The following is an 11,090-nucleotide window of genomic DNA, read 5'->3' on the forward strand; positions in this document are numbered from 1 at the left end:
GATCGTGCTGCTCAGACTAGAAGAGAATGGGTGGTGTAGATTTTTGCTTGATGGAGCCAAGTATAAGTACTCCCAAATACAGATGAGGAAAATGTGCAAATTTGATAAATCTCTCACCCTTATCTCGTGTTCTTCTTCTCTCCTAAAACCCCAATTTCTTCTCTCTCTCTCTCTCCCCTAAATTCCCTTCTTCCCAACCAATTATGTTACTTCGTATCTTCTCTAAGTGACTGGAAACCATTATCAAGTTACAGATTGTGTTCTAAGCTTCAATTTGCTTTCCATTTCAAGTATGTTATCTAATGGAGCTGGAATGGCTGAGTTGATTAATTGAGCTGAATTAGTAGTTGTTATAGTCTATTTTAGTCGAACTATTAGAATTTGGGTTGTATTGAGTACTGCGACTGAGTTTATTGCAATTTTGAGATTATTAAGTTTTAATTTGACATATTGAATTCATTGAGCATTGTGGAGGTGACTAATTAGTTTGATAAATCTATCTCGAGTCTATTACAATCCGCTCAAAAACCTACTAGTTTAGGTAAATATCTAAATGTGTTCTTGGAGAAGTCATTTTTGTTGCAGAAACTATGCAATTCTTGGATCTGCGCCAAAGCCTCCAAATGATTTAGACTAAAGTAGGTTGAAAAACAACGTACAACCTTATCAGGAACGTCATTGTGCAGAATATATGATTCATTTTCCTTTAAGTTCTTTACTCAGGAGTGGTGTAGCTAACGAGACCAATGCAATTATTATATATCTCTTGGAATCCTTTACGTCTAATATTAAAAGAAGTGAGTACTGTTTTTTATAAAAGCATCCACATTTACATAAAAGTCGTTCTCTTTCATATTATCTCTCTTAGTTTTTGTGGATGGTCGTTGGATTTCCTATCTTGTGAGCGCTAGATTAGACCATTTCTTTCAGAAAGTGGCACTTATTTTGGAATGGACTCAAATGGAAAGTAGGACACTTAAATTGGATCAGATAGGATGGAGTAATAATATGGTACCAAAGAAAAAGAGAGAGAGGATCATAAAAGAGATTAACTTGTTTTTGATATTTTCTACATGGAAAAAAAAAAAAGAAATGCTAGAGCAAGTGTAAAGAACCCCTGGTTGAATGGATTCAGCAAAGAAGTACAATTAATCATGTTAATCTCCTGTATAGAAGGGAGGTTGTCCAACTCTGCAATCTTGACTAATTTTTTGCAATTTTCAAGTGAAAATTATTCAAGATATTCCTAGCAACTGATTTTAGTCATCTCCCATCTTCATTTAATCGAATCAGAATGATCCATCACTGCCGGCAAGGATGTAACTTTACCTTGTTTGTCTAAATATAACAGATGAACCCCTATCTTCTTTACTGTAATTTCTGTACCCCACTCACTAATTTGTATCTTGTCTCCAGCTTTGATACGCCGCTGGACTCTTCTTCGAGAAAAACTCCTTCTGGCCTCTAAATTTCGATCTCTCACTTCCAAAACTACAGGATCTCTTAGCATTTCAACGGAACGCGAGAGAGAGAGAGAGAGAGAGAGAGAGCAGAGAGAGAACTTTTAGACTTCGCATATCTCCAAGGCCAACCGGCAGTGTTCGTATAGATGAGCAGCTAGTGATGTCCAAGGATGAAAGGGATTTTAGCTGGCATATGCTGCTCGGAAGATCCGTAAGCTTTCTGCAACCAGACAAATTTAGATAAATTAGTCTGTCCAAATTTCCTATTGATTGGTGGATCTCCATCAAACTTGAGCAACCACCGAGCCACAAAGTCTCGAGACTTCGTAAACCATTGAAGTTTGGAGTTCTTCTAAGGCGCTTGCAATCAGAGAGATTCAGTTCCTTCAAACTACAACACTGAAAGTAACACCAAATATAGTTTCAAGTAAGATTTTCTTTCACTCAGTTGCAACATCAATAACAGTACACCTGAAATTGTAGAATTGAGTGACAAACCTGCATATTCAGACCAAATTCTTGGATATTACTCCCTCGCAGATTTAGAACTACAAGTTTCTCAGCTGGTAAATCTGATGGTATATACTTTAAAGGACATCTTTTCCAAGACAACCATCTGAGATTCTTGGACAAAAGCTGAAGCTTTCCACTAATATATAAATTATCGATTTTAAGCACCCTAAGATTTTTCATTTTCTTAAATGCTTTGGTGCTCAAGTTCACGCCCTTTAATGCTCGTGGATCTACCATCAGTACTTCAACCTTTTCAGACCCCTGTATTTCAGTAAAAGAAGGAAAGTGCCCTAAGACCATGTTAAGTCACAAAAAGAGAGAAACAGTTTATACAAATTAAAGGTCAAGCAAAGAGAATGCATTATGTATTGAGAATGTACACACTAGATTCAACTAGGGGATGCAAAAAGAATACAATATTGCTCAAAAAGCTTAGGTGAGATGACTGTCTCAAAAACTGGCTAACATTACTCAACAAGAAATAATATCAAGATAAACAAAAAGCATACAAATGTGTGTATTGTGCGTGTGCAACCCTTTTCTAATGTTCTCATGCATAGTTTCATTGAGAAAGCCTAATTCCCCTAATTGGATATAAGCATAGAGAGAGTCCATAAAAACATTAAAAAAATGAAATATAAAAAATAAAAAGGAGGACAGAGTTGTTAGTTGAACATCTTTGAATAAAATCTCGGAAATAATGCAGTCTATGACCATAATTATATTATATATTAGAATTTAACAAGAAATGTGCATCAGCAAAACAATTTGGATTATTGTTAAATAGGGTGATTTCCTTAAAAGAAAAAGGAAAAAGGTTCTTTCCTTGGATAGTGTGAGTATAGACTTCAGCAAATGCTCATTTCTAGTTTACAATGGCTGCTCGTAAAAACAGGAAAAAAATTACTAGCCAGAGAAGAAGCATAAATGATTTGAATTCAATGTGGTGACAAAAAGAATTATGAGCAAATGAACAATCAAATTAATTTATTTATTTTTTGAGTAAAACCAAGATGAAGATGAAGAATTTGCTGACTTTATTTCCTTGTAGAACCTCGCAGACTTCTTGAGGGATGAACAATCTACTCCGTTTTCCAGGTTCTTGGGGTGATTCCATGCGAACTAATTCTCTTCCCATATCTCGCACTAGATCATGCATCTCCAAAAAAGGCCTTGCACTTTGGAGCAAGCATTTTTGGACCAAAGTTGCAATTGCACTTTCAGAATGAAAACCACACGCATTTAATGTTTTGGTAACTTCATCCACAGAAAACCCATGGAAAGCGCACGCAATATCAAGAAAAACACTCTGAGTATCACCATCAAGTCCATCAAAGCTTATCTTGAGAATCTTCTGGATATCACTATGAGGAATTGCTCTTAGTTTTTGAAACTCATATCTCCATTCTTCTTTGGATCTTCCTCGCAAATGAGACCCCATTGTCACAAGAGCTAATGGTAGACCACCTGAATATTTGATTATTTCTTGTGCCAGCCTAACATATTCTTGTGGCGGTGGAATATTACTGTTAAAAGCATGACAACTAAAAAGTTGCATAGATTCATTGTCATTTAATAGTTTGACCTTGTACCTCTCATTCTCTCTAAGCCCACATAGCAATTGCTTATTTCTAGTTGTAATGATTATTAAACTACCAGAACCAAACCAACTCCGATCTCTTGCTAAGGATTGTAGTTGCCTCATGTCGTCCAAATCATCAAGAATGACTAAAACCCTCTTTGAACAAAGTCTTGCCTCGATTAACTTGATGCCTTCATCAACATTGTTAACTTTGAAGTCCTTAGTTTTGAGAATTTGATGAAGAAGTTTCTCTTGTAACTTGACTAGACCATTAAATGCTTCAGCTTCTGATCTAACATTTGAAAGAAAGCAACTACTACCAAAGTGTCGAAATCTTTGGTTGTAGATAGCTTTTGCTAGAGTTGTTTTCCCTATTCCACCAGTCCCATATATACCAACCATCTGAACTTCATCTATACATTCATTTTGCAATAACAACTCTATATCTTCCACACGAGTATCTACTCCAACCGGGTACCAAGCAACATCTAGAGGTGTCTGGTTGATCTTTTGAAGGACTTGATGTACAATAATCTCGATAAATTTAAATTCATGCCTACAGTTAGCAAAAGAATAAACAATATAATAACAATACTAATTAATAATGGGGAAAAAAAAAGAACAATACGGTGTGTTCGTTACGAAGGGAAAGAGTTTTCCATGGAAAATGTTTTACAGGAAAATAAATGGGTTTATTTTACTTATTTTCTTGTGTTCGATACGTAAGCAAATCATATTATCCTACAAAAATTTGTATATAAGCTAGACAAATAGTATGGGAGGTAGAGGTATGAGTAGGGGTGTGGGTGGTGGCTATGGGAGATGGGTGTGAAGATGAGGTTTGTTGGAGGGTGGAAGGACACAATCAATGGAATGCTACTTGTGAAACTTAGGTGCCGTTTGGCCATAAAAATTATTCACTTTTTTCCGGAATTTTTTTTCACTTTTGGGCGTTTGGCCATAAATATTCTGAATATAACTTGAAGTTGTATTCCGGAATATCAAAAACTCAAAAAACTTGCTTTTAAAAAAAAAATCACTTTTTTACAACTACATTTCACCAAAAACTACAATTTCAAAAACTATACCAAACATAACTCCAACTCCAACTTCAAAAATTCCAAAATAAGTGAATTTGTTTTTGGTATCTATGGCCAAACGCCTGCTTATTTTCTCTACTTTCCATAGAGAAGTCATTTTTCTCATTTTAAAATGATTTCCGAAAATTTTAACCAACCGAACATGGGAAATTGAAATATTTTTTTTTCTGAAAAATATTTTCCTCCATACCAAACACACACTCAGACCCAACACTATGTGATGATTTCTTTTCATTTGTCTAAGTCTTGGTGAATAGAATTAACCATACTGCGCTACCACACATTAAATTAGTAAGAGGACACGCAAGCTCAGAGGCGGATTCAGGATTTAAATTATGTGAGTTCAATCTTAAGACTTTTAGTATTGAACCCATTATATTTTAAAAGTTATAGGTTCATGTCTACTATATATTATAATTTTAATAATTTTTACACATAAATTTATGCTTCATGTTGAAAGTTAGGGCTTCAATTGAAAATAGGCTAGATACGCCCCTGCGCAAGCTTGCCCGAATAGCACGGTTATTATAAAAATATAAAGAATGAAAAAGAAACCATACCCGTCAGCAACTTCCAAAGAAATCCCATCCAGATAAATTTGCGGCTTCAGTAAGTGCACATGTCCACTTTTCTATTCTTTGAGCCTCAAATCGTTCCTTGTGTCCAGCCAAAGCTTGACCAAAGTATCCAATTTGCTTTCGCACTGTAGAAGGACCAACGTCATAGAAAACAGGCAAAACTACCTGCTTTAACTTATCTTTGCATTCGAGAATTTTAACTAGTTCATCAAGACACCAACTAGACGAAGCATAATTTTTCGAGAAAACCACAATGGAAATCCTAGATTGTTCAATGGATTTCTCCAGTTCTCTTGATATCACCTCACCTTTTCTCAACTCCTCATCATCTATGAAGGTATTAATTCCAACTTGACATAATCTTGAATAAAGATGACCAGTGAACGTTTTTCGAGTGTCTTCACCTCTGAAACTCAAAAATACATCATAGTTCCAGTTAGGTGAGGAAGAGAACTGTGGGGGTGTAGATGATTCTCCTTGAATAAACAGAGAATGCATGGATGAAATTAACGGTTGGGCTTTAGCCAATTTGTAGAGCTCAATCCAGTCAACGCCTGCAAGGGAAGGTTAACCGAAATAAAAGAGAATAACGATCATTCTGGCAAAAATATTCACTAAACTTACTGCTCTGTCACAATCTAGTTATGGCATAATACGTAACAGACACTTAAACTTGGCAATGCCCTTCAACTTTGAGTGGGCAAAAGTGGGCACCTTGTATAAAGTTGAACACATAAACACAAATGCTAACATGATACTGATGTGGCTCATAAATTTTGGAGGGTCACGTCAGCATTTGTGTTTGTGTGTTCAACTTTACAAGTTGAGGTGCCTACTTGTGCACACCCAAAGTTAGAGTAAGATACTTGCTAGCTAAGGCCAAATTTGAGGGCCTGTTTATGTGTTATGCCTTTAGTTATACACTTTTCCTTTTTAGTCTATCTAAAAAATAATGATACATTTTTATATTTAGAAATAATTTAACTTAAAACTTTTCTTTTTACATTAATGATATGATTTACAGCCACACAAATATTTATGATTTGTTTTAGATCATAAATTTCAGAAATCTTCCTTCTATAAATTTCAAAAATCTTCTTTTCTTAAACTCTGTGTCTAGTCAAACTATATCACATAAATTAAAACGGAGGGAGTAATGTTTATTTGTATCAATAAAATTATTCAATTTAAATTAGTTTTTCTATAGTCATTGTAATGTTAAATTAAATGATTTACAGTCACACAAATATTTATGCCTTATTTTAGCCATAAGTTTCAAAAGTCTGCCTTTCTTTCTTAAATTTCGTATCTAGTCAAACTATATCACATAAATTGGGACGCATGGAGTAATGTTTATTTCTATCAATTAAATTATTCAAGTTAGATTAGTTTTTTCTATAAAATCATTGTAATTTAAAAATAAAACTAAAGGAAAAATGAGATAATAGTCAAAATACCCCCAACGTTTGACCAAAATGACAACTACACACCTAACCTTTGCGTTGGTCCTATTACCCCCTGGACAAATTTTTTCAGTATTAAAATGCCCCTATTTTGCTGATGTGGATAAGAGCGTGAGTACAACTTTTCGCTCGGTGGCGCGTTATAGCCTTTAAAAAACGGCATCTGACGTGTTTTGGAGCGCCAACTGGACTGCCACGTAGATGCCACATAGATAAATTTAAATTCCCTCCATTTTTAGGCTACTTCATCTTCTTCTTCACCCTATTTAATACCCATCTCCATTCTTTTTGCCAACATAATACCCATTATAAATTTAGAGCTAGGATAGTGATTATTCTTATAATCACTATTTTCCCAAATCAAATTCAAAAAAAAAAAAAAATCTGAAGAAAAAAAAAACGAAAATCTGGAAAGAAAAAAAAAGTTGAAAATCTAATCTTGTTAAAGAAAATCTGATTGAAAGTTGCTTGTTTGGAGTTGCTACTTGTTGCTTGGTTGGATTTGTTTAAGCACTAATTCTTTGAGTTGATTTGGGGAGAAAATTAAACTCCATTGCTAGGAATTTAGAGAAAGCTATGAAGAACACCAAGTGGGTTTCTTTAAATTCTTGATTGTTTGATCAAATTAATGGATGAACTTTGTTCTACTTGGTGTTAAGAAGCTTCCTTTCATATTTGGGTTTTTTTCCCAAATCAAATTCAAAAAAAAAAAAAAACTGAAGAAAAAAAAAACGAAAATCTGGAAAAAAAAAAAGTTGAAAATCTAATCTTGTTAAAGAAAATCTGATTGAAAGTTGCTTGTTTGGAGTTGCTACTTGTTGCTTGGTTGGAATTGTTTAAGCACTAATTCTTTGAGTTGATTTGGGGAGAAAATTAAACTCCATTGCTAGGAATTTGGAGAAAGCTATGAAGAACACCAAGTGGATTTCTTTAAATTCTTGATTGTTTGATCAAATTAATGGATGAACTTTGCTCTACTTGGTGTTAGGAAGCTTCCTTTCATATTTGGGTTTTTTTTTATCAAATTTGAGGAAGTTGGTGTGATTTTTTTTTTCAACTCCTAATGAAGATGATGATGATGATGATGTTGATGAAGATGAAGGGGAATTGGGTATGAATTTTTGGATCCTCATACTGAAAATGGAGTATGAAAAATTGAGAGTTTTTTTTTTTTTTTTTTTTTGAAGAAGAAGAGTAGATGGATGGAGGAAGGGAGGAAATTAATAAAAAATGGGGGGAAATTAAAGATGTGGCACGTGGGCCAGGCGCGTGTGGACAACCACCTGTTAATAATTGGGGGTTGTTATATTGACCGCCACATCAAGAAAAAGGGCGTTTTTTAATACAAAAAATTTGTTCGGAGGGTAATAGAATGGCGTATGGTTAGGTGTGTAGTTGGCATTTTGGTCAAACGTTGGGGGGTATTTTGACTATTATCTCAAGGAAAAACTATATAAATCTTTCCTCAAATTTAACTTCATAATACCTACTTTCTTTGTGGTTTATGATATTATGCTTACTTCTATTATTTAAAAAAATGACGATTTAAATAATGTCTTTTACAATCTTTAATTAATTTGTAAACATTCTTAGCAGGATGAACCTTGCTAACTAAGATTTTGACCTGATCTTACCTAACCCCATTTAGTATTTTCTCAAAATTCTACCCGCCTTGCCCCTGCCCCCACGCCGGCGTGTCCCATGTCCTTCTCTTTATTTTTTATTCTTGTAATATTCTATTTTTTTTTAAGAGTTAATGGTCAAAAAAATATTTGAACTATCATTTTTTTTATGAATTTCACATGTCAAACCTCATTTGTTCCCTTTTCCTACCTGAACTATCACCTAAGTATTTTAAAAAATAAATAGTGATAGTTCAAGTTGGAAAAAAGAACAACGCATAGTTTGGATGTAAAATTCGTGAGTGATAGTCCAAATATATTTTTGATCATTATTTTTTTTCTTTTAACAATTTCGATTTTTTTATTGAAATATTTAAAATTGATATGTGAATGAGAATTGTCTATGTATATCAATGGAATAAAATATTCAGCTAAAACATGAAATCTAATGAAAAGGTTAGAAAAACAAATTAAGAAAGCTGAAGATAATGTTTTTGTTTTACAAGTAAAAATTGAAAACACAAGGACGTATTCCCCTCCCCGCAAAAACTTATTGGCACCCAATGGTTATATTAAATTTATGAATACAGTCAAACCTCGCTATAATTGTCATTCGTTAAAATAACATTTTACTATAACGGATTAGTTTTCTCCGAAACCAATTTTTCATGTTATATTTTACTTTTTTATTACAACATTTAACCTATAACAACAGTGACATTCATTGTAGTGGTACGCTCTTTGTAAAATTACCTCTCTATAACAGCTATACTCCAATATTGTGTAATAATATTTTGTAAGAAATATATTATCTGTAAAAATAAAATTTTAAAATATTTATGATAATCATCATTAATGTCATGAAGTACCTCAACCTACTTCTACTTGGGGTGAGATAGAAGAATCACTGTTAAGCTTTTAGACAAAGTTCAAGAGAAAGCTATTGAATTCCCTTTTGCTGAAAATTTGGACAAAATTCTTCATCAATTTAAGCGTTATATTATCACTAAGAGACTGAAATTTACGAAATAACCTACAATTGTAATATATTTATGTCAAACTTGAAATATTTAAACTCTAAGTGCATATATTCCTTATATTTTAATTCTTTATCAGTACGGTACAACTAGTTATGGATTTATTAGTCTTTTCTATTTTTAAATAATGAGATATGAAAATCAATTGAGATTTTAAAATTAACAAGTATATTGCTTTCGTTTATAACATAAAAAGTACAGAAAAATAATTGTTTGCGTATTTTTGTTTATAACAGCGAAATGAGATTTAAACATCAAATGTCAGTATAAATACATAACAACACCTCACTATAGCAGCCATAAAATTTTCAGACAAATACTGTCATTATAGAGAGGTTTGACTGTATATATATATATATATATATATATATATATATATATATATATATATATGCAGTAAAACTTACACAAATAACTACCTTTTAATAGGTTCTAACAATTTATAGCTACAAATTGTAAAATTACAATTCGTAACTGCTTTTGTTGTATTTCTGGTCATTTTCACATTTTCGAAATACAATGAAATACAAAGAAATACAAAATCACTGTTGAGTCTGGTCATTTTCACGTTTTCGAAATACAGCGAAAAATACACCGAACTACAAAATCTCTGTTGAGTCTGGTCATGTTCGCGTTTTCGAAATACAACAAAATACAAAATCGTTGTTGAGTCTGGTCATGTTCGCATTTTCGAAATACAACGAAATGCAACGTAATACAAAATCGTTGTTGAGTAAAAAACGGCTGTATATACTAAAAATATACTGAAAATAGGTGTAAAAACGGATGTATACACTGAAAATACATTTGGTGGGCATGAAGCTAAAACGGAAAAAACTTAAGAATTATGGGGCAGCACATTTAATTAAAAAAGGTGGGTTAGCTATAAAATGTAAATTTTGAATAATATAGCTACTAAACTTAAATAGTAAAAAAGGTAGTTACTATCCATAATTAAGTTTTAGGAATAGCTATGACAAGTAAATTTTAGGGAAAAAAACGTAACTGTACACAGTTTTAAAATATTTACAATTTCTTAGCAGAGTTATTTAGTTTACATTTCTTAACAGCATATAAATGTATTTCATAACAATATCCACCCCGTTTCTCCATCACAAATCCAGCGAGATATCTGCTTACATGAATTATCCTAACAACTAGGGGTGTACATGGATCGGGTTGGTTCGGATTTTTTAAACACCAAACCAAACCAATTGCGTCGGGTTTTAAAATTTATACACCAAACCAAACCAATAAAATTTGGGTTTTTCAACCTCGGGTTTTCTCGGGTTGTTCGGTTTTCTCGGATTTTTTGAGTTTTTTTTCGGAATAGTCTTGATACAAAACATATAACTTTTACTTTAAATATTTTTGTAGTCCTAGTAAGATACAATTATATAATTAAGGTGTTTCTTAAGAAAATAATACAAAATGTGAGAAGAGTGATGACATTGTATTAAAATATTCAACAAAAGCTAATATAATCGGTTAAAATAAATATTGATAATTAACAAGCCATAAAAGAAAATGATCATAATCTAAAAATACTAAGTCATGCTAAAATAAGTATTATTATATGACAAAGAAAAAAAATTTAAGTTATGTATTTTTACTCTCTAAATCAATTATGCAAAACTAAAGAATAGATATCCAACATTATTGTCATTTCTAGTGGTAAATTGAATTTCTTTTGTTAGGATTAGTGTTGAGTTGGTTTTGGTTTGGACTTCAT

At 32.6% G+C, this 11,090-nt stretch overlaps 2 protein-coding genes across 2 annotated transcripts; both read right to left on the minus strand.

Annotated features, from left to right (window-relative positions):
• Positions 1 to 1,511: 1,511 nt before the first annotated feature.
• On the minus strand, positions 1,512 to 5,032 carry LOC132054142 (disease resistance protein RUN1-like). The gene is made up of 4 exons (XM_059446203.1): positions 4,923 to 5,032; positions 3,013 to 4,114; positions 1,962 to 2,237; positions 1,512 to 1,862 (listed from the first exon to the last, which is right to left on the minus strand). Exons 1-4 carry the CDS (start codon positions 5,030 to 5,032, stop codon positions 1,512 to 1,514), a joined length of 1,839 nt encoding a protein of 612 aa, XP_059302186.1.
• Positions 5,033 to 5,221: 189 nt separating this feature from the next.
• On the minus strand, positions 5,222 to 7,006 carry LOC132054144 (TMV resistance protein N-like). Its single transcript, XM_059446204.1, has 2 exons — positions 6,973 to 7,006; positions 5,222 to 5,790 (listed from the first exon to the last, which is right to left on the minus strand). Exons 1-2 carry the CDS (start codon positions 7,004 to 7,006, stop codon positions 5,222 to 5,224), a joined length of 603 nt encoding a protein of 200 aa, XP_059302187.1.
• Between the last annotated feature and the right edge of the window lie 4,084 nt (positions 7,007 to 11,090).

Source organism: Lycium ferocissimum, chromosome 4 (genome assembly GCF_029784015.1).
Source record: "Lycium ferocissimum isolate CSIRO_LF1 chromosome 4, AGI_CSIRO_Lferr_CH_V1, whole genome shotgun sequence".
In the NCBI taxonomy this organism is placed as follows: domain Eukaryota; kingdom Viridiplantae; phylum Streptophyta; class Magnoliopsida; order Solanales; family Solanaceae; genus Lycium; species Lycium ferocissimum.